General features: G+C 41.6%; 1 protein-coding gene across 1 annotated transcript in view; it reads left to right on the top strand.

Moving 5' to 3' along the window:
- The first annotated feature begins 1,207 nt into the window (after window positions 1-1,207).
- The window catches only part of LOC115792050 (T-lymphoma invasion and metastasis-inducing protein 1-like), a 57,803-nt gene continuing 35,187 nt past the window's right edge, over window positions 1,208-23,823 (top strand). The window contains exons 1-8 of the mRNA XM_030746410.1: window positions 1,208-1,399; window positions 16,269-16,374; window positions 17,574-18,220; window positions 18,884-19,170; window positions 20,326-20,598; window positions 20,690-20,921; window positions 21,929-22,101; window positions 22,692-22,916. Coding sequence (XP_030602270.1) covers window positions 17,581-18,220; window positions 18,884-19,170; window positions 20,326-20,598; window positions 20,690-20,921; window positions 21,929-22,101; window positions 22,692-22,916 — 1,830 coding nt within the window. The 5' untranslated portion in view covers window positions 1,208-1,399; window positions 16,269-16,374; window positions 17,574-17,580. The remainder of the gene's footprint in view (window positions 1,400-16,268; window positions 16,375-17,573; window positions 18,221-18,883; window positions 19,171-20,325; window positions 20,599-20,689; window positions 20,922-21,928; window positions 22,102-22,691; window positions 22,917-23,823) is intronic.

Below are 23,823 nucleotides of genomic sequence, written 5' to 3'. Positions count from 1 at the left end.
TGCCAAAGAACCACCTAGTAACTGCTATAACTGAACCATTTGGGAATAATTAGTTTAAAATATCTAATCAATCTATTTCCCTATTTTCTAAATGAGTCCTTCCTGATTAACTCACCAATAAAAACTGAGCGGTACAAAACAGTAACCACTCACTACAGATTACTCCAAAGTCAGTTGGTCTTTTCTTAATACTCAAGTACTGAGAAACAAACAGTGTTTCAGTACTTAAGAGAAAAAAGAGTGGCAAATGAACTTTTACTGTTTTCTGCCACTTTGTTTGTTTTGTTTTGTTTTGTTTTTAATCGTCACTGTATTCATGAGTTGGTATTGATTACCTCTGCCCCAAAAACAAACAAAAAAAACCCAACTATTATCTAATGATTCTATTATATAGTGTCTTACATAGTATATCTCTAGCTAATACTTTCAACACAATGTTTCAAGCCCATGGGCGGTAATTTATTGGTATTCAAAACATGGGAGAAAACAGTCAAAAATATTTTAAAAAAAGAGTCTCGATCCTTTTTTATTTGATGCTCCTGACAAGAATGCCTGCCGGGTTATAAAATAGTAAATAAAGGATAGATGGAAGAAAAGACAAGGATGCAGCAGAAGCATAACATGAGCATCAGCGGCTTGTATGAAAGGTTTCCAAGAGATGGAGAGATGGATTTTTCATGTACTCCATCACGCAACTTCTTCACCTTTCTATTCAAAACCACTCCTGCCTTCCAGGGTATTTTATTTTTTACAGGTTATCTAGCTGATAAGCATTTCCTGCTAACTTTCTATCAGGAGTGTGCTAGGTTGGGTTATCTAGTATCGTTCCTGAGAAATACTTACTGTATCAGCCTATCTTTCCTCGCAGGGTAATAAGTTTCTTTCTATACTTGTTGTCTTGTGTGTTTGTGCATGCCCATGCTTGTCCACTCTATCCGTGTGTAGAACTTGAGGCCAGAGAGCCAGCAATTAAAAAGAGGACTGGGACATTTTAAGGCTTAGAGGCACAGACCCAGCACACATGCTGGCAGTCAACTGGCAAGCCAGAGGAGGTGAAATTGGAGCGAGAGAAAGAGCGAGATGAGATGAGGGCTGAGTTTGGAGCGCAAGTGGGAGAGAAAAAGAGGGAAAACCGGAGAAAAGGGGGCGGGCTTTCACTCAGGCAGTGCGCACACACCCTCTAGCCTTCAGTCTGGTGTAGGCACGCAAAAGGCAGCATGTGCGAGTATGCGGCTCTAAAGTGTGTGTGTGTGTGTGCGTAAAAAGCTGCGCTGGAGACGTTTCACTGATGCAAGGATTTCCCTCTGTTCTCTTGAAGAGGACGCACACTGACCGTGTTTCAACCAGTACAGGGAATTAACTGTAACACACACGGGAAACACTTGGAGCTGAAGTAAAGGTAAAGAGATGTGTTTCTTGTTTTGAGGACGTTGGGTGAGCTTTGTGAGAAATAGAAATATAAACTGTTGCCTACAGTGACTGGCTTTGTGTTATTTGTTATTAGATAAGTTACTAACTGTGTGTAGCGTCTGTGCATCTTTATGAAGTGTATATATTTTTTGTTATGCCTGTGTGTGTGTGTGTGTGTGTGTGTGTGTGCGCGCGCGCGTGCTATCATCCACCAACATGTGTAGCAAGATGCCGTGCAGTCCTATTTATTTTGTGACTACTCTCCTCCGCTAGTACAGTACACTACTGTGTGGGGATGGCTTTTCTTCCTTTATAAAGCTCACTCTTTAGGGTCTCCTCCATTCTGTGTCACACACAAATTGCTATAAATGCATGAGAATTGGACAAAAACACTTTGTTTAAATAGCCATCCTGCATGGCCATTGTATGTGTGATGACGAAAGGAGTTTATCAATCATTAATGCTCTGAGTTGGGACTTTGCCTACTTTCCCAGTCGGGCTAATTTAATGATGATAAAATACCTTAACAGCCCTCTGAACCTAAAGCACCTGACATTGCCCTTTGAGCTGTGCAGGTTGCTCTGTTAGAGTGGGGGAAACTGAGTGAGGCATGTTATATCAAAGCATGTCTTTGATCGCATGCTTTTACATAACGGATCTCATATGCAGAGTCATGAAATTACTTGAGATAAAAGTGGGATTGCTCTCATAGATCAAAAGATCAAGTGGCTCTTACAGTAATTATGACCTGTCAAAAGCTCGTTAGCCTCTGCTCTCTTAAGAAGCAAATAAAGCACTCAGACCTCAGCATTTCTGGTTATACAGTACCATTAAAGGTTCACAATGCACAATGAAAAAAGAGAGATTCACTGACATTAGCCTGCTCTGTGCATGTGTGTGTGGGAATATTAATAAAGGAGAGAAGAAAATGCTAAAAAGTGAAGCAGAGGATGAGGCTGACAAAGAGGGGGACTAATGAAAGTCTTGAGGGAACAGCAGGTAAAGGCAGAGTGGCACTGAAGATTTAGCAGAGTGACAGTAGCCAGCAATGCACTATAAAAAGTAGGGGCAAGTTGCAAATTAAGGGAAATATGAAAACGATGGTGGAGAGTCTGCAAATATCCACTTTTATTTTCTACTGAACAATGAACAACACATTTAACATCTGTCACTCAAATGTGTGCGTATTGAAGCAGGCGTCAGGCCTCAGCTGTGCCGGCATCCAGACAGCAAAAGAATTACAGTGGAGGGGCCAAGCAGTCTGTCCACTCCTCCACCCTTACAGTCCCTCTTCTTTGCTGGAAAGGAATAAAATATTTGGTGTTAGGCTTAGTTCATTAAGTATTTTTTTTTTTTTTTTTTTTTTTATTAGAGATTTTTCTCAACATCAATTATCTATTCAGCAGAGATCAAGTGAGGAGTCCTTTCATTTTGCTGTTATTTTGTTGTTTGGGGTCCTAATAACCATAAAGGCAAAGCAAACTCCTGACCCCCTGTCATATTATTTACAGTACATGGTTTGATATTGCTGTGGCATGGCAAATCTAATTGTTTGATAAACCACTTACCCCAAAAGCTATCCCCGTTATATAAAAGCCGAATCATAGCGGGTCAGTAGCCAAAACTGTTAAAGAGACTGTTACCACAGAATCCCGATAAGAGCTGTCACAACACATTTTTGACTCCGTAACTGTAAAACAAAGATCTCTACAGCAAATCAATTTGTCTGCTCTGCCTTGTAACTGAGTGCGTTCATTGTGTTAATATTTACTTTTCTTTCTCTCCAAAGAAGAATATTAAACTAGCTCTCTCTGTCTAGCTCTTATCTTTCTTGCCTTCTTGCCACAATTCACTGCATCAGTTGCCATGAGGAAGTTGAATATTGGCGGGGTGTTTTGAGGAAGTGATCCGTGAAAGGATTTATAGTGACAGATAAAAACTGGTGGTTGCGTGCATGTGTGTGCATGTGTGTATGCGCACACTTTATTTATTTATTTATTTTTTTTAGAAAAACTGACAAAGACTTCACAAAAGCTGGCAGCATTTTTTTGGGGGGGGGGGGGGGGGGGGGGGGGCATTATCCCATTGACTGTTCCTACTGCATATCCAGGTTTTTTTTTGTGCATGAGTGTCCATTTATTATGTGTTCAAGTGTGTGCTGGGGACAAATATGTGCACATCCACACAACCATGTGCTGTGTGTGCTATAAGCTATTAACGTGTGTGAGCATGAAGGGGGGGATGGGACTTTGTTAAGTGAACCCTCTGGGTGTATGTGTGTGTGTATGTTAAGGTGTACATACTGACCCAGATTGATACACTGCTCTCATGCTCTATCAGCTCACTTTTAAAGCCCGTATAGGTGTTATATTTACCCCCCCCACCCCCACCCCCACCCCCCCGCACAGTTTGGAGTCTCATAGGAGAACATTGAATTTAACCACACCATGGACAAGCCCTGCTTTGACCCTAATAAAAACAAAAAAAAACAAGTCTTAACCTAAAAATGAGAAGACTTTCCTTTTGAGGAAGACGATTTTGTTTTCAAACTGTTGTCCCCCTCACATTTGACAGCATTAATATATAGTCTCAGTAAATAAACTGGCAGATATAATTTGTGCAATAAATAAAAGTCACCAAATCAACAATATCATTCGATCTATTCAAAGTTCAGCTCTCCACATGCATTAAATAATACATTTTTCTTGACGAACAGCAACAACAACAACAGGGGGTTGTGCACATATTCTCACACTGTGGGCTACTATGATGAATACAACTAATCATTACAGATATAATACATAAGAGGCAGTTTGCATGAGAATGAGGTGATGCAGGAGTGATCCTTAAATGTGTCTCATTTTCTAAATGGTGCCTTTTGTAACACTTCATCCCTCTTCCTCACTGGTCCGCTCATTTCTGCTGTAAGCAAATGTGGAGCTTATGCTCCCCCCACCATCCCCACCATCCCCGCATGCAATCAAGCTGTTTAAATGTTTGTGTTTGACTGTGTGCCTGTGGGTTCTCTGTGTGTCCCTTCTCTCTGTCTCTCTGTGTGTTCATGTTTCTTACTCTCTGTGCTCTGCTGCTGTCATTTGGAGCCCAGTAAAAAGACGAATATTGCTGAAGTCTGTTTTGGGAAAAGCAAGACAAAACTGACAGCTGAGGGAGGAGGGAAACTAAAATATTTTTTTTCTCTTCTCTGGTTTCACTGAGTGGCCCTAATGACGGTGCTGGTTCAGTTATGGCTGCGGGGATTCCCTTTGCAATGCAGATTATATCGAAAAGTATATAGTATCTCTAAAGCCGAGGGGGTCAAAATCAAGTGGATGAGATGAATCTGTGGGTTTATAAGATGAGCTATAGAACAGGAGGAAAAACATGTTTATGCTACAAAAAAATAATATAGTTTTCTGATGTCACCCTGGTCCTTGTTTCTGGATAATTGAACCTCCTCAGCTCCATTTCATAAAAAAAAGATTTCTTCTACTTATCCAGTCCAGGATGGCTAGGCTGGAAATCATTCAGATGTTACATATGCTGCATACACATCTGGATGTTCCTGGACACTTTTGAAATATTTGGAAATTATGAAAGGCATGTGCAACTGGGTGAGTCAGTGTGAACATTATGTCATACTAACGTCTTCCTGCTTCTGTTATGCAATGTCAGCAGTCTGGTTGAGCAGGACTACTTTGTTGTTACCTAAAGAGTGCAGATCAGGTGGAGAACACTGAGCCACACTCCTTAACATTAACCCCCTGATGAGAAGTAAAAAGAGGATGGAAAAGGAGAAGCCGGAGCAGAAGGGATGCCTCTAATTTGTAAAGGCGTCTAAGCAGGGGAGGGGTGTCTCACAGTTGACATGAGCTGCCATGTGCCCTCATCATTTCCTCCCTTTTGTCTGTTCTGTCTGTTGATGAATCGGGAGTTTCCTTCTTCCTTCCTTCCTTCCTTTGCACCCTCCCTCATTCTCCCTTGCTTTCTTTTCTCTTTGTCCCCCTCTTTCCATGTCTTGCTCCATCATAAAGTATTTAAATCCTTCCTCTCTCAGTGTGACAGCATTACCACCCTTGTCATGTCTGCCCATTATCTCTGATCAGTGTGGTGTTCCAGCGCACACATGAGCTCTGGCTACCAGCTGATGAGGTTGAAATGCATCTCTGTGTGCGTGAATACATTTTACCTGTTAGATTTTATTTTCTAGGGTGCCTTTAATTTATAATACATGTAATTTTGTATACTGAGCGATCAGTACGAGATGAGTATGAGATCAGTGCGAGATGATATCTCATTCCAAAGAATATAGTTTCAAAGCATGCGGATTCACAGAAAAAGGAAACTTGCTTTAAGACAACCAGAACAGGAAAATGCTTTAAAAGGCTTCAGAGTGCGAGAGAGGAAACGCAAGTGTGTGTGAAGTGCTGAGTACGGATTTAGGGCAAGTATTACTGCAGCAGTGCAAAGAGTGTCTTCAAAGATTGTTTTTATGCTTTGTTTGCACTGGTTTGCTTTGGCCTTCCTGGGATCTTGTTTTTTTTTTCTTTTTTATCTCTGATTGGAAATCTTTACACCCCTGTTTTGAATCTGTTTCCCTGTCTAACTTCACACTCACTGGCTATATAATTAAAGCACAGGAAACAGGCCGCTTAGCCACTGTCTCTTCTCGTTATTCCTTCTCTGGCCCCGTCTTTCTCCTCAACCCCCTCATAAGAGCTGGCAGGCGACTCAGTTCTCATCACACTGTCGCACTTTGCGTTCCTGCTTGTTGACCTGGAAGTGATGCAGTGGGATATTGCAAGGCGGTCTGAAAAGTCTGTGTGTGCATTTGTAAGGGTGTGCAAATGTGCATGTGTATATATGATGGGTGTGTGTGAGAATGACAAAAGCAAGGGTGAGGGCTTACGGGCAAATCTTCATGACTTTTCTTTGTTCTTTCGAGTGAGTTTCTTTGAGGTAAAAAAAAAAAAAAAGCTGTGGTGAGTGCTATATGAGGTCTCTTTCATACTGTGTAATGTTGTTACTGTCCTGTGGTGAGTTAGCTTTTAGGCACGTGAACGTGTGTGCCTGCATAATGTCAGGTTGTCTTTGTTGTCTCCCCTCAGGCTGGCACTCAGATGTCGGTCGTGTGGAGCTTATACAGGTCACTAATGCACTGAGAGGGGAGGCTCTATTCACTGTAGCCACTCAGAGCTCAAACAATAACACCCCCCCCCCCCCCCCCCCCCCCCCCAGCTCGAGCCTGCACAAGAGATCAACTCCAAGGAAATGGACCCATTGACCTAGATCCAACCCCATCCTCTGAAGAGATGCCCCGTAACTGACGTGCCGTTCATATCCTTGTCTCAACAACAGTGTTGTGCCACAAGATATCTCATCATCATTGCCTCAAATCAGAGTAACATGAGGGTCCTCATTCTAGCAAGCCAGCTAGGACTAGATTTAGATCTATTAATCAGAAAAAAGATATAACAAAAAACAGATGAATACACATGAGCATTAGTTTCAACCCTCTAGTTTAACTTTAGCTTTATTTTAGTCAACACCTTTCTGTGCGTGGGAAACTGACCTTTTGTCTGCTAGACTTACTGGTGTGTGTGGTTTTTAGCTGGTGAAATTTACGGAACCGGGCGTTGGTCCCCTGTGTCATTCTCTGAATTTTTCACACCTTACTTCCACGCAAGCTCTGTTCATGTTCCTGTGTGAGGTGAACAAATGGCGGAAGAGACTGTAGTTTCTCTTTGGTACATAAATCAGACAAACTAATTAGATCATGTGAAAATTATAGCATGGGCGATGCAAATTTGTATCTCCAAATGTTCTTTGAATTAGGCTGTACGTTTATGTAAAACTTCAGCTTCAGGTGTCAGCCATATTTTCAGTAGCTACCATAGTTATTGTTTTTGGCCAGTAGAACGAGTAATTGTGTTTAATTTTTATGTTATATTTGAATAAAAATGATCATCTCTTCTCCTAATTCCCCTCAGCAGTGTACATGTTGCACTGTATTGTTTTGTTGGTTTGTGACCTATGTTGGCCTGAGACCCAGCACAGTGGGCTGATGTTTGTCTGTCACATTCTTCCTGAGCATTTCTTACCCCTGTCACTGTAGTACATTGTCTTCTGTGTCTCCTTCAAGCTAAGCTTTGTTTGCTTGCCTTGCTATTGACTCAGGTGTATGGATGCACTAAGATAACTTCCCCTTCCAAATCCTGCTCTTCCCTTCCCCCACCTCCCACAGGCCCCACTTTGCGCTGCCCATTCCTCTGCTGCTACCATCTTTCATTACATTACCTTTGACAGGTTTGTACTTTGATGTTTTTCCCCCTTTGTCTCAAAACCATCTCTTCCTTTCATTTTTAATTTTCTCTTTCTCGTGCTCCCATGGTGCCCACTAATCTACCCCTTACCTGTTTTGTTGTTATGCCAAAGCTTCACTCTTGCTCTCTGGTGATGATTAGGGTAGTGCTATAGCTTCAGCAGTAATCTTAATTAAGTAATAAGTGTTGCATTGCATATTATTAACTCTCTTTGCATTACTCTGAAATCTTCAATCATATTCAATAATATGAGTAAACTTGCATTGGCATTGCTGTAATAGTTAAAGCTTAATCATACTGTTATTGTTTCACTGAGCTCAGAAGTAGAATTAGCAAAGAACCCCATTTACATATTTGGGTTAATAGCCATTTTCAAGCAGATCATGTATACTGGGATTACTGGGAAAGACAGGATCCTATAAGTCCTGTGTAAACAACTCAGTCAAAGTATTACATCAATATGGATAATCTTAGTTTGTGTGAAAATATTAGTGTTGTATTTTTACAAAAATACAGCCTAAATCACAATAGTTTGGCTAATGAGGACAATTCCCATTTTCTGCAAGCAACATCAATTTTGTAGGCTAATTAAATAGAGCAAGGATATCTGAGCTTTCTCATCATAACAGTAGCAAACTCTCCCCATCATTTTTAGAAACAGTAGTTTGGTCGCCCCCAAACACACTATAACACAGACAATAACCTCTTCAATGGCTCTCTCCGGATAGTCTTGCAGCTATGTCGTTACTGACAACAAATCAGCTCTGTTCACATCTGGCCTACTTTGAACTGACACAACATCTATCTCTATCAGCCCCTCAGGACCTATCAGCACCACTACACCTCTTTACCTCTCGTGTCTCCTTCCACCTCAGCACACATCATTCATCTGTCTACCTGTGGCCCAACACTCGATTCCACCAGCTCCTCGTCACATTAACAGCCTCTCATCCCCCTTTCACCACCATCATCTTTTTTTTTTTTTCCAGACTCTCTTGCCTCTCTCATCTCATCCCCCTGTCTCAACCTCCCACCTCAATCAGTCTACCTTTGCCTAAAACCCTCTTATCCCTCCCTCTCACCCACTCAGCCGCCCTGTTATTTCACTGTCCCTTCAGCCATCACAGAGCACAATAGGAGTATTACCCGCCAATTTGGCTCCATTGAAGCCACTTTGAGTTTGTCTGCGGGTCTCGAAATGTGTCAGTGTGTGACTTTATGGTGATGCCAGGGTTTGACTTACATTTCTGAAGATAGTATGTAATGCTTATGTTAAGATTGTTTGGATTTGGCCATTATTTTAACCTTACACATGAAATCAGTTTTATTTTTAAATCTCATGAAACAGCCGCATACAGTGAATGTGATAAAATTCTTAATTACTTAAGGCTTAGCAGGCCGTGACAGAGTGTTACATCTACATTTCATTACTTTATTACCATGTCAACATACCTGAGGGGGATTTGTCTCAGTTCATTTCAGAAAAAAAAACACACACAGCAGCAAAATTGTAGCAAAGCATCCAGTGTTACTGAACAAGAATAAGAGCAAGATTCTAGTGTGCGCTTCAGTGCAACAGTGAAAAAACAGTTCCAAAGTGGTCCAAGAGACTGTAGGGGAAATACAACTCATTAGGTAATTTAAGTCTTTATGGTGTTGTATAAAAGTCTTGAGCTCCCGCATTTCTTTATAGTTTGCTAAGAAAAAGGGTGCAGCGATTTAATGAAACATGTGCAAACACAAAGGAAAATACAGTATATAAGACGAAAACAAAGTCTGTACAATTCTAACGAGCTTAAAAGTGAGTATTTGGTGTGACCACCTTTATTCTTCAGCACAGCCTGAACTCTCTGAGGCAGCTTTCATGTAATTTCTTTAAGTAGTCTTCAGGAATAGTTCTCCAGGCTTCTTGAAGGACATTCAAAGCTCTTCTTTGGATGTTTGGGATCATTGTCATGCTGAAAAATGAGGCCATTGCCAATCAGATACTTTCCAGATGGTATTCCAAGGTGGAACAAAATCTGATGGCACTTTTCTCCAATTGTAATCAGTTTTTTACAAGATTCCCAACAGCACTGGCTGAAATGCATCCCCAAACCATGGCTGACCATGTTTTACAGATGGCTGTAGACACTCACTGCTGACCTTACTGCTGACCTCCTATGCACATGTTGATGATTTGAGCCCAGAAATTTCAGATTTGAATTTATGACTCCATAATACCTGTTGCTTTTTGTTTTCAGTTCACTTCTTGAGTAATTTGGCCTTAAGAATGGCTTCTTACCAGCCACTCTTCCACTTAGACCATTTCTGATGAGACTTCAGTGAACAATAGATGGATCAAATGAACTGAATACTCAGGTCCCGTGTCAGGTCTTTACTGGATTTTTTCTTATTTTTTAAGGACATGACTTTCAGATACCTGCTTGAGATAGTATTTTAGGTCTGCCACATCTTCTTTTGTCCTTCACTTGTTTAGACTCAGGGAAAGAAATATGAACAAATTATGTCTTTTTGCAATAGGGAAAAGTCCCTAAAAGTTCAATTTAAAAAGGGTTCTTTGCTAAGTTGTCTGTCATTTGTAGACGCAACACTGGTTCATCTCCTGAGTTAGATACAGTTTTTATGCTTGATTCATAAATCACTGTTAAGTACCTTAACAAACAAGCAAACCAAAAAAAAAAAAGCCTTTGCTACCCAAAAAACTCACTTTAAAAAAATTACAAGAAAGTCTGGCTGAAGAAAGAAATGAGCAGTGGCTCAAGACCTTTGTATAGTACTTACCTTATTAAAAATAATAATAAATTAATTGTAGTTGTGGTCTACTCATTGTTCCAATTTTTAGCTTAATGCGTCATTCTTCTTTCCTCTTTTTCTTCTTTTTGTGACACGCCTCCTCCTCCGTCCACCAACACACACACGCAAACATAGTCAACATGTCATCACTCTCCTTCTAGATAATTAAACAGCACTTCTTTGCTCTCTCTCACATGTTTGAAACAGAACATCACCACATGAATATTCAGTTGATTGGTTTTGATGACTGTGAGCCGATTGTCTGCGCAATCACCGTTTCATCAGGGAGAGCGAGCGAGTGTTGATTGAGGAATGGCCAAAAAAAGGGGACAATCTATTAATATTTAACAAACCGCACACGCTAATTTGTCACGTGCCATTCAGCCTGCTGCAATACACGGTTTTGAGCTTATCAGTGAGAGGCTTTCATGTCACATATTAACCTACAACAAAAGCCAGAGAAGGATTTAACGCCGAGATATCTTGATCTTCTAGTGTAAAAGCCTTGCATTGCAATAGGAGGTTAAATTGTGGGGTTTCCTGACTTTGAATTCATGCAGGGACTCTTGATAGTTGAGGTTACAGCAGCAGCTACTGAGCAGAGCATCGAAATCTACACACTTTCATTGACTCTCCCGGGCCTCTCGTTCAATGGAGAGCGGGTGGTAGAAGAAAATCTTCTTTAAAATATGGTAATCCCTGACTGCACCCTGCTGCAGAGACAGTCAACTGAAATCTGAGTTAAGGAGCATATAGCGTAAGCTCTTAGAAAGCCAGAGGAGCGTATTTAATGAGGTTAGTGACACTTGAGGAGCCAAGCAGAGTGAATTGGCTGGCAGTGAATTCCACTGCCCTTTATATATGTATTTTTTTAAACTTGATCCTCAGTTGCCACACTGACCCAAAATCTAAAATCTTTCATGTCATGTTTCCATTCTGTGGCACTTTTTTTTCTTTTCCACCATTTTTATATAGTTTTATCTTTCTTTATCCACTTTCTGCCACATTCTTTTTTTAAGGCAGTGGCCCTGAATTTGTTTTGTTACTCCAAAAATAGAATCCTAGCTAATTTTCTCCACTTCTGTGTTAGAGGAGGACAGACTGAGGGGGCCATAGTGAATGAATAACAACCTTCTCGTATCCTCCCACTCCACTTTGTTCTGTCATTTCTGCGCTATGCTTCTGTGGCCTCAAAATGAAAACCCTCTTCAGGAAGGAATTATCATTTGTGTCTCGCCAGTTAAAAGAAATTACTGTTTGATTTAAGGAGCAGCCGAGACTCGTGCTTGTAGGCACGCTGTTTGTGTGCGTGCATGTGTGTTTAAGCTTAGAATGGGGGGTGGGGTGGTGGTGGTGGCGTGTGCCTTGTCAGATCCTGGAAGGATGAATAGAAGCTAATCTCTCTCTTCCAGGGAATTCTGCTGGTGATGTCTCAGGCAAACTCAAAGGAACTGTGGGAGTGCAGTGGAGTGTGCACTACCGTCTCAACAATGGTATATTTTCAAAGCATATCTGACTCTTGTCTTGGCATTAGATAGACATGGTTCTTCCTCAGATGTGAACCATGTACCCACCTAAGCTTGCAAACAGATGTGTACTTATAAACCTCATGATTCTTATTTCTTTGGACCAAGAGCCTTCCTGCACCCAGTTCTGATTCACATGTTAGCAGATTTGCTCGGTGCAAAGAAGAGCAAAGATGACGAAGGTGTAGACAGATACATGTGCAGGTGTGTTTCTGTAGAAGTGTGCAGGTGTGCATGCAAAAAAAGGAGCATAGAGATACTCTGATAAAGCCTTTTTGCCACATTCCCATGGTAGTTGGTCTGGGCTTGCTTTTGGATTAAATTTCTTCCAGTAGGAATTCCTTTTTTTTTTTAACTCCCCAGAGTAAGCATAAACCTCAGTGAGCTCACTCTCTGCCTAGTGGGAGGGGGGAATGGTAACAATTTAAAGAATGTGAAAGGTTCCTGAAAAGGCCTAAGGGAAGGGTGATTCCAGTAATTGCGTCATGTGTTGTAGAGCTTGATGTTATAGTTTGAAGATGCAGAGAAAGGTCAGAGAGGCCAGTCAAACTGGGAGCTTTTCTGGTCTAGACTGGTCACTGTTGCAGTTTTTAGACTGGATTATTTTTATTTGATCTTCTTTTTTTAAAGCGTCTTTATTCAGGTTTTTGGATGAAGCACATCTAAAAGGTTTCATTTAAGGGCTTTAAAGTGGCCAAAAGCATTTGAGCGCCAACAGTGACTGTCTGGTCTTTTGGACTTAATAACTTAGCATTATGGTGTTATTAAAAAAAAAAATTACCCACCCTAAACTAGTATGGAAATCTTGAGAGTATGTTTCATTTCATCACTGTGTGTAATACCGTGTGAATAATAACTAATCGCTGAAAATGACTCCAAGACTAAAACACTTAGATGTGCTCAAACGAATGAGCACAGGTAGTTTAATCTTAATTAGGACACGCTATTTTTCTACCATAGAAGTAAATTTGTGAAATATTGTGATGAGTCATTGTCTTTGGGTAACAACGAGCGTTTAACAATAAGTACTCAGTGATTTCATGATGGAAAATCAGTGTCTGATTTCAACATCCTTCTCCAGAATACAGTGCAGACAATGACAGGAAAAAAGAAAACAAGGGACATGTTTTGTTTGGCTTCATTCACAGTACAGTGCATTGCACATCAGCGTCATGTGCGGTTTGTGTCTGCTGAGCTGAGCCGTGTGTCATGTAGGGCGGAGCTGTGAGACAGGTGCAGAGATGAAAAGATTGGCAGGGGAGAGTAGGGTGTGCCTGCTCTGTGGCTGTTCTGACAGGCCTTTGGTATTTTTCCAAAAAGTGTGAGCGCATGCTGTGACTCGGAAAAACCAGCTCTCGTTTCTCTTGGGATTGTGCAGGTGTGTGCGACTGAAAGTGTGCGTCTGCCTTTAGTCCACAGCACTCCGCTGCGTACCACAGAAAACTATGTTCATGCGTTAGGTGACAGACGTACGGGCCTATAGGTGTTGAACATCTGTCTAATGTAACAGTCACAATGTGGCATAATGAATTTGACAGCTCCAGTAGGGAGCTGTTATTGGCAGCGTAGGTAAAAAGCACCTCCAGTTCTGGTTAATACTCAGCCCCATGTGATCTATGCTCAGACAGATGTGATTGCTGCTGTTAGCGACGTATTTAGATGATACAAATCTTTTTTCTTGAGTTGTGTATAGTAAATATGGAATTTTGTTCTCTTCAGTTTTGTTCTTTGTCCCCTCTCAGTGTGTATGTGTGTGCTTGATTGTGAGTGTGCATGCGTGCGTGGTAATGATGCTTTGGCTGCTGTTGCATGGGGCACTGTGTTAATACACTCTCTGGATGCGTTAATATACTGCGAGAATGAGAGGCTCAGAGAAAGAGAGCGAATAATTATGTTTCCTCTTTTGTCTCGGCTCCCTCAATTAAGCCTGAAGAGAGGCAGACTGAGCACATGTCTACTTATCCACTTAAAGCTCAGCAACAATGGGACCCCCCAATTTCTCTGTCTTTATCTCTCCCTCTCACGCCGTCTTTATTTCTTCCTCCTCCCCGTTTTCCCACTTTTCTCTATCAAACTTCTTTTCATAGCGCAGCACCCCAATATATTTTTTCCAGCTCTCTGTCTGTACCAGCCGTGACACCCCCTGCTTCATGTGTTTCGCCTCCAGCCTCGCCTCACCTCTCAGCTCTACAGGGGTTTAAGCAGAGAGCGCTCCCTCCTCTCCGTGTTACCCTTCTCCATCTACCTCTGCGGTGCCGTGCTGGGGGGCACAGGGAGAGCAAAAACCGAAGAGACTAAACATTTTAGACTGTACACTGCCAGAGGAAAGGCAGCGGTTTGATTTCCCCTGTGTTTTGTCACTCAGGAGTGTGTTGTTTGTTTGACCTGTGTGTGTTTGTGCGTGTGTGTTTTGCACCTCCCTGACATAGACTGAACAATATGGGTTTGCAAATGTAATGTAAATTCAGGGAAAGGGTCATTAGTAGTAGTAAAAAAAAAAAAAAAAAAAAAAAAAAAAAAAAAATATATATATATATATATATATATATATATATATATATATATATATATATATATATATATATATATTTTCCCTTGCAGTTTTGTGTGTTGTTGCTGTTTTTATGAGTGAGTTCCTGATTTACATTTAATCCAGATGTTTATCTATCTATAAATCATTCCAGCTGAGACAATGAAGTCACTGAAGTAATTATTAACAATGATACCAGCAGAGGATGGCTAACCCCAAAATAAATATTCAACCTAATGATTTTGAGGTGTATGTGTGTGTTTGTGTGTATGTGTGTGTGTGTGTGTATGTGTGTGTGTGTGGGGGGGCACGTGGGTTGGCCTCAGTGGGACAGAGGGTGTAGGAGAGATGAGAAATAAAGGGCTGCATGAGAGGCAGGAGCAATGTATCAGGGTCAGGTTAAGCTTATGTAACTGCATCCCACAGCTGGGGTGAGACATAGTGGCACGGTGCAAAATCAGACTTGAAAACCCTCTTTGTAGTTTCCATTAGTTTTCTCAGCAGATGCGCTCACTTCTCTTATTGCCCTGTTTACTTCTTGTTTTCAGAACTCTGATTTCTGTAACTGTAACATGGTTGACTTATTGTATTTCTGCCCCAGAGAATAAACAAATCTGCAGTGTTGTCCGATTACTGTACATAATACAGTAACACTATACTAAAAAAATAGCAGCTGTGGTTGAAGTTTGGTGAAATTAAGATTTGACTTATACCAGCGCTGAAGACCTCGGGGGAAAAATTGATGCTTCTTTTGCATTATAAAAACAGGTGACTCACCAGATGTGGTCGCTCCAAACAGATGTTCCAAACAGTACGCTAGTGGCCATCTGCTTTGCAATATATTGTTATACACGGCACCATGAGGGCTTACTTCCATCATTTTACTGCTTATTGGCTTATCCCACTGCAGTCAAATGTGTTTGCATAAGACTAACTACTGGGCAAATGTTCACAACAGCAAGCATGCTTGCACTTGCATTCCTTCACACTATGCATAGCACATTATGGAAATCTCAGTCTACTCTAAGCAGCTCAGGGCTGGTATTAGAGAAAATTAGGTCGTGTTGGCATGGATCATTTAATTGAGTTTTTAAGCGCAAAATTGTCTCCATAGCTTCTTTCATCTCCTGTCATTTCGCTAATGGTGTGTATGTGTGTGCACTTCTCTTTGTCTGCAGCGAACAGGGGGTGTTTCCCAAAATGTTTTGTGCGCACGCCTGTACACGTCTGCACGGTTTTGGTGGGCAGTGAGTTTCAGGGGAGTTTGAAGAAAATGTGGTTGCTTGTGAGTCCCTCCACCCCCTCCTCCCCCAAATCCCTCCAGGCTCAGACAATACCTCTCTTCTTTGTTTCTGATGAGTTGTTTGTATGTGTGCGTTTGATTATTTCTTGTTTCTCTGCTTTTTTTTTTTTTTTCCAATCTTAAAAAATAGTGTGATTTATTCCCTTTCATCATGCACATTTGTATTCTACAGACTGTCTTATATTGTACACTTCACAGCTGTCCTTTCAACTTCACTTGACCAGCTTCATGTGACACACTGGGCAGGTCTTCCTTCAGTACTTTTAGAAGTAGCTTCCTCTTCTTGTCTGCTCACTTCTCCTCTGTGTGTGTCTGACATATCAGGTCACTTTGAAGTTGTGAGAGCGCCTCTGAAGACTTCTTTCTCTTCTTGTTTCTCTCAGGGCAAACTGACACCACCCTGTGAGGATGCGTGCAGGATTATGCAGCCGGTAAAAGATGACAACGCTCTGATGCGGGGAAGCTGGTGATGTGGCTGCTTAATCATTGGTAACCACAGCTTTTACACTTTAGTATCTCAGCAATGCTAAAATATCCACACATAATAGTTTTAAAGGCTTGATAGGCTAAACACAAGCCAAAAAAAAGAAAAAAAACCCAAAACACTTTTCTCACCAGTGTCTCTGCAGTTTGAGCCCACACTGAGAACCTGATGGTGTGGGTTTGATGGTGTGTGACTCTCAGAGGACAAACTGATCTGGCAGCCTTTGACTCAGCACTTCCATGTGCTTGTATAACAGAGAGCTTGAGGTGAAGTGGGCTGCTGAGATAACTTTATGATCAAAATAACGCAGCTATAAAGTGATTTCTTTGATCGTCTTGGCTGTGTTGGGAATATGGCTAGTGCATAACTTTCACACCACTCGCGGAGAAAAGTGCTGCACTGCATTTGTGTTGGGGTTCAAAAGTGCACTGGGAGAAGACTTAAATTAGTCAGAGTTTAGAGATTTGTAACTTTAGCCAATTAAAATTTTTGAAGCTTTTATCACCACTAAAAAAAGTGAATAAGATTTTGATACATTATGAACAGCAGGCTGAGACATAACTGCAGCACAGAAAAACTTTTAACAAGCTTTTTATCCATGAGTGTCCACATTTGAGTGTGCTGTACAAATCATATCTTAGTTTAAAAAAAAAAAAGCTGAAAACTGGTATTTGCCTCTCATCTGCAAGTCACAAAGACTACTCATACCTTTGATTCATCATTATTAGTTAATGGGCCATCAGATCTCTCACGCAGCACAGTGATGGGCCGTCTTACCAGCAGTACTTGTTTGTCAAGGCATCATATAAGTCTCGCAGAAGGCTATTTAAGTACTGGTTCAAAGTTTCTAAGTGTTAGCAATATGGATTGTTAGGAATATATAATATATAATACACAAACACATTTTAACCTACTAATAAAGTACCTCCCTCAAATGGACAGTGCAGGTTTTGATTTCTTTTCTTATTTCTTTGAAAACTATTTTGTTCCTTTGGTCTCCTTGCAACTTGGTGTTATTCATTTTGTGTGACTGATGCATACAAGACCCATTCAATAAAATCAATACATTTGATATACAGAACATGTATGATATGGCTTAGGTATCACTAAATAATTTAAAAATACTTCTGTATCTGACTTCTAATCTTATAAGAAGAGGCTGCCCAAATTATGCAAAATGGGAACTTTGTTATTTGTTCCACAGTTAAATCATGGGAAATGTGGAGAGTCAGAATGGAGACAGTGGAATCCATGGTGATGTGCCAGGACATCTCTCACGTAAGCACACTTCCCGCTCACTCCGTATCTCCAACAAACAGCAAATCAACCATCGTTCGAGGCACTCTTCCTCAGTGAAACAGAGTCACAGAAACTCCGAAGCCTCAACCCGCTCCTCCAGCACCCCGAGCATCCCACAATCCTTAGCAGAGAATGGACTGGAGCTTTTCAATGCAGCAGATGAGTTTGACAAATTTGGCATCAACCCTCACTGGAGCCAGCGTGTTGCTATGACAATGAGGCCCGAGTCCTATCAGCACGACGACGACCCCTTGGCCACGCCGACTCCCGACACCTCAGAGGCAGACACTATTGCTCAGGATGGAGGAGAGGACTCAATGGGGGAAGGAGATGCTATTGGAGAGGAAAGGTACCTACAACAAATGACTGAAGGACCTCGAGAGGGAGCGAGTAATAAAAAGAAGCGGTCAAAGTCAGCAGACATGTGGAGAGAAGACAGCCTGGAGTTCTCTATGTCAGACCTCAGCCAGGAGCATCTGACCAGCACAGAGGAGATGGTTGATGGAGGGGAAGAGGAGGAGGAGCAGTTTGCATGCCCTAGAGGCAGTACAGGTGAGGGTATACACAAATACACATAGATTTAGATGATATTTCTTCTTGTAAATAATATAATTAGAAATAAACAGATGAACTAATTAAAGAAAAAAAACTCAAACAATGTAGCTGTGGGAAAATGAGGACAGCTACATCACTAATGGCTGAAGAGTGAAAAAAAGTTCAGGGGTGCATGTTCATGGTTGTTGATTTGATTCAGTGAACAGGTGATGAGGGGGAGGGAGATGGTAAAAATCGCAGGCACTCACTGAGTGGGGAAAAATGATCTGAGAAAATCTGCTGATTGAAGGTTAGCTGCCATCCATCAGTTGCAGCAGTTCAGCTGATCACGGGGTTGTTAGCTTAACTGGCACTGTGCAGGAGCTGTGGGGGTTCAGCGTGACAGCAGGCGGTAGCTGGTAACTTAACTGCTGAAGGCCTCAGCGCTGCCATGAGTGGACGGCTCATTCAGAATAATGTATGGTCTTGTCTCACACATACACACACACACACACATAATCATAATCACTCAGGAAAATCATAGAGTTTCACAGAAGGACACAGGCACATATGGAGAAGGTTAAAAGTGGCAAAGTTAACTGAAAGTAACTGACAGTAATCAGAACTCACCTTGCCCACACACAAATTCACACCTCGCTCTGCAACCTGCATGCATTCCAGGCTCAACTGAAAGGGCATCGTCTCTGGACCATCTGTGCAGCCAGCAGAGTCCTGGCTTCAGGGGGCAAAGGAGCCGCTACATTAAAAACCGCAGAGAAGCCGAGTGCGATGGAGACGGGGAAGTGGAGGAGGGTTTGATGTCTCCAACCGAGGAGGATGGTGGGGGGTATGGAGCTTTCACGCTCCCCTGCCGGCGCTCACACTGCCTTTCTGAAGGATTGGCTGGTCTGGGTATTCCAGCTGCACCGTGCCCTACCTTCCAGGGACGACGCGCACAGACTACTCAGGTTTGAGCATTTTTCATGAGTATGCATATGGATAAGTATTCAAATCAGATGAAACAGTAATCAGGGTAAAAGTCTTCTTTCTCTACTTTTGTCTGGCATTCTGTCTGTCCTTGTTGGAAAAAAAATACAGACTTCTAAACTTAGAATAATAGAGGACGTTGTTTACCAGTACAGTCCAGGAAGTTCAGTGCCTTCACAGACATGACAGTGGACACCAGTTCATCGAGCAATTAACATGTTGTTGACAACCACAGGAATTTCCTGTGTGTGCTGTGGACTTGTGTATATGCATGTCATATCTTTGCACATCCAAGCATGTTTGTATATTTGTACAGTTGGGAAAGGGATTAAACAGAAAGATAGTCAGATTGAAAGTCAACGTAGGGCTTTGTGTCCCTTCCTCACACACTGAACTGAACTGCGTAAATATCCACAACAAAGACATTTTGAACTTTGAACTTTATCTACAGGATTTTCTTTATCGTCTTCCTAAACCAGATTAAGTCAAAGAGTAAGAAGAAGAAAGTAAAGTTCACCCTGATGTATCACCAAGAGGCTGGTTAATGACAAATTTCATAGTCAAAAATAAAAACTAAATCAGTTGAATAAGTAATATTACCATGTGTCACTGATAAAAACAGAGTTGCCAAATAAGAAGTACTAAAATACTGAACCAGGCTTTTCATTCAGTGCATTCCTGGAACCCCCAAGCACCCTTGGATAGCAGATCACCCTAAGTGCTTATTATAAATTCATCTAGTCAGGCTGAGGGGGTTGTTGGATATAAATAGATTGACAACACAGCAAAACAAAAAGAAATAGAACAGAGGGAGACTCAGTTTGGTGAAAGCACAGAGGATGTCATGCTTAAAGTGGAAACCCTTCTTTTATCAGAAATGCATGAAGACTTATGCAACTAGCAGCTCATGTATACAAACAAATGCAAACACAGCAACATTTTGTGTAGCCTAAGCTGTCAGGTCGATCTGAGAGAAATAACTTCTTGTGTTATGCAGACTGAGAAATTAGTTATCCAGGTCAGGCTGTGTGTGTGTGTATGCCACTAGTTTATAGTTTGATGATGCAAATAAATCAGCTTCTGTACATGCATTAATAATGCCTTATCTGTTTCTGCTGTGTTTTTCTGCATGACAGGACATCTCTGGTGTTTTGGGTGAGGGGAGCGAGTATGGCGACAGTGGGATCGACGGCGTTGCCACAGAGATAGATGGAGATGGAGAACTGGTCTCCCGGCGGTGTAAGGCCATGTCGGCCTCTTTCTCAGTGTACTCGGCTACAGAGAGCAGTGTTTTTAATGGGAGCGACAGTGGGAGCAGCAGTGCAGGAGGAGTTGAAGGAAGAGGGGGCGAAGGAGGCAAAGGGGGAGTTTATGAAAATTTCCGGAAGGAGCTAGACAATCAAGCCTGGGTAGGTTACATTTTTCATGTGTGTGTGTGTGCGTTTCTGTAAAATATAGGTAAATTCCCTGCGTTTCTAATTCATCGTCTTTTCTTGTCAGACAAATCGGAGCCGAGACTGTACAGAGGAGGCATCTTCTGCTGTAAGCGATGAGCAGAGTAGCGGCACACTCAGTAGTGTGTATCCATCTGACGCTGTGATTGGCTGTGCACAAGGCACAGTCAGGAAAGCAGGGGCTCTGGCTGTGAAGAACTTCCTGGTTCATAAGAAGAACAAGAAGGTGGAACCTGCAGCAAGACGCAAGTGGAAACACTACTGGGTTTCTCTGAAAGGTGTTGCATAGATTTTTAGTACTTTTATGTTTAATATGCATTTTAGCAACAGTTACCAGTTGCTAAAATGCTTCTGCAACTTCTTCTTTTGGCTGCTTCCCTTAGGGGTCACCACAGCCTCCACCCCTAGCATCCTCCTCTGTCACACCAACCCTCTGCATGTTCTTCTTCACTACATCCATTCTGTGATCTCTTCTCCTCCTCCTGTCTGGCAGCTCTATATTCAACATCATTTGTCCAATATATTCACTATCCCTCCTCTGCATGGGTCTAAACTATCTCAGTCTTGCTTCTCTTGCTGCTATGCTTGTCTGACACATCACCTTGACACCTGTCTCCACCCACTCCACCCTGTCTGCACTCCTTTCTTCCTCACCTCTCTTGTGCCCCATATTTGAATTGGCACAGATTTTTTACACAGAGTGCTTTCCCTGACACTACCAAACCGGCAATAGGAGTTCACTGGCTTGTGGCCTCCGTGGCTGGGTTTAAAATATTTCTGCAACTAAAAAAATAATAATTTTAAACAAAATCGCATTCAGATAAACAACCCAAAGCTGTTTAATCTCCCATACACTCTATCACTCGTTAGACTGCATTCACATCAGCTTTGACACATTCCCTGCCCTTGGTTGTCACCCCTACTGTCCTCTCTCACACTCTTCCAATGTGGCCTTACATTCCCCCTTCTCAGCTTCATCACAATTTAATTTTACGGAGGAATCCATGTCTAATCTAATCCCATCCTCTTGAAATGCATAAGATAGAACATCTGCAGCTGCACTCCTCCATGCATCACCCTAAAAATAATATCTTTTTCATACGATGTTATGAGTTTGTACTGATAACCTTTGGTTGTTCAAATAACAATATAGGTCCACAATTTAAATAAGAATTTTTGTTGTTGTTGTTATACTAGATTTACCAGTGCTTAATATCACATCAGTAAAACACCTTCTCTCTCTTGTTTTTTGCTTTTCCATATTTCTTCTTGTGTGTCCTTCAAGGCTGCACCCTCTTCCTGTATGAATCTGATGGGCGTTCAGGTATTGACCACAACAGTGTTCCTAAACATGCGTTGTGGGCAGAGAACAGCATTGTCCAGGCTGTACCTGAACATCCCAAGAAAGACTTTGTCTTCTGTCTCAGCAACTCAGTGGGAGATGCTTTCCTCTTCCAGGTGAGCCACTGGAATTTAAAACATCTGTGTTGCAAAACAGGTCCGTTACTGGCATGAAGGTATTTTATGCAAGTTAAAGCTAAACCACAGTGGCATTCCTGCATATAGTCTCATAGGAGCCTCAGAGTTTTTCAATCCCTCCATTGTTATGTGGCGCTACTGTACATGCCAACATCAAACATAAAGAGAAACAGAGATGAATGGAAATAAGAAGACAGCTAATTTTCTCTAGGGGATTTGTGTGTGGCTCACATGTTAACCATGAGCGAGAGATAGGCAGGCGTGTGTCCTTGTGTTTATGTTTGACATGCTTAAAGGCCACACTGTCATACTGTGACAGTGATCCACCAGACTGACCATTGTGTAATATTAAAATGTGTCTATTTATATTCATGACAGCTCTCCTCAGTGACATTTAATTCATGAATGGGAAGAAAGTAATAAAATGATGATGAGATTATAATGACCACCTTCTCCCAGAGGCCAATATTGGGAGTCATGCTTCAATTCATTTAGCTGCCAGTTTCTTGATTTTATCTACTCGCCATTGTTACCTGTTTTGTCAAGATCCTTTCCTCCCTTCTGCTCAGACATCGGGCCAAACAGAGCTGGAGAACTGGATCACAGCGATCCACTCTGCGTGTGCTGCCGCTCTTGCTCGGCAGCACCACAGGGAGGACACCGTGCGACTGCTGCGAACTGAAATCCGCAAGCTGGAGCAGAAGATTGACATGGATGAGAAAATGAAGAAAATGGGAGACATGCAATTGTCCACTGTCACCGATGGCAAGAAGAGAAAAACCATACTGGAGCAGGTATGGGTGCAAGCAAGTAGTTGTGTTGAATGAAAGTGGAGCTGGGTGTCATGGACTCTGACATACTTAAAGTAGTCAAATAGATTAAAGCTGTACATGAGGTAGTGATGTGAAGTATTACAGAAACAACACCCATCACGCACAAGATAAAGTGGCCTTTAGTTTTGTGATAATGCCATTTAATAAAACTTTATGCCAATGTAATGCTGATCGTAGGCAGGTTTGTGATCTCATGCGGTAAGAACCCTCTTTGCCTCGTTATCTTCCAGTTAACTTGAATGAAAACACCTGAAGGTGGTTTATAGATGCACATCATTGTGACTTGAACTGACGTTCTCAGGCACTGAAATCATAGCATTAAATCATCTTTACAGCGTGCCGTCATCCAGGCAAAATGCTCTAAAGCAGCACTTTCAACCAAAAATGTTTTCACTTATTCCAGCTGGTGCTCATTTAGAAACACATGCAAGTCCACTTGCTAAAACACATGCCATGCATACAGATACACAGCACACAGGTAAACCCGGCTAATCCTTTTATATTTAATAGTTTTTCTTTTTTTTTTTTTTGGAAGCATCACAAGTTTTTCAAAGCTTTTCCAGGAATTTTGTTCAGGTTCAATAGAATATTGATTGATGTTATTTCATTCTGCTGACTGTAGCCAGCATTGACTGGAAATATTACAAAAAAGCTTCGATGTGCGGTCATTAACAATAAGCCTTCTTGTCTTAGCAAGTCTATGCAACCCTGTCAGTCTTTATAATGGTGTCGTTACATAATGTTCTTTCTAGTGTTTGTTATATGTTACGCAACACGAACCAGAAAGCAGCTAATCTCAATCAAGTAAAATAGCTGCAATTTATGAGGAAGCACTTTGATTGCCTGCTATAAAGACAAAATAATTGAA

This window comes from Archocentrus centrarchus, chromosome 14, assembly GCF_007364275.1.
Source record: "Archocentrus centrarchus isolate MPI-CPG fArcCen1 chromosome 14, fArcCen1, whole genome shotgun sequence".
NCBI classification, from domain to species: domain Eukaryota; kingdom Metazoa; phylum Chordata; class Actinopteri; order Cichliformes; family Cichlidae; genus Archocentrus; species Archocentrus centrarchus.
This window is presented reverse-complemented; position numbering and strand designations above follow the sequence as displayed.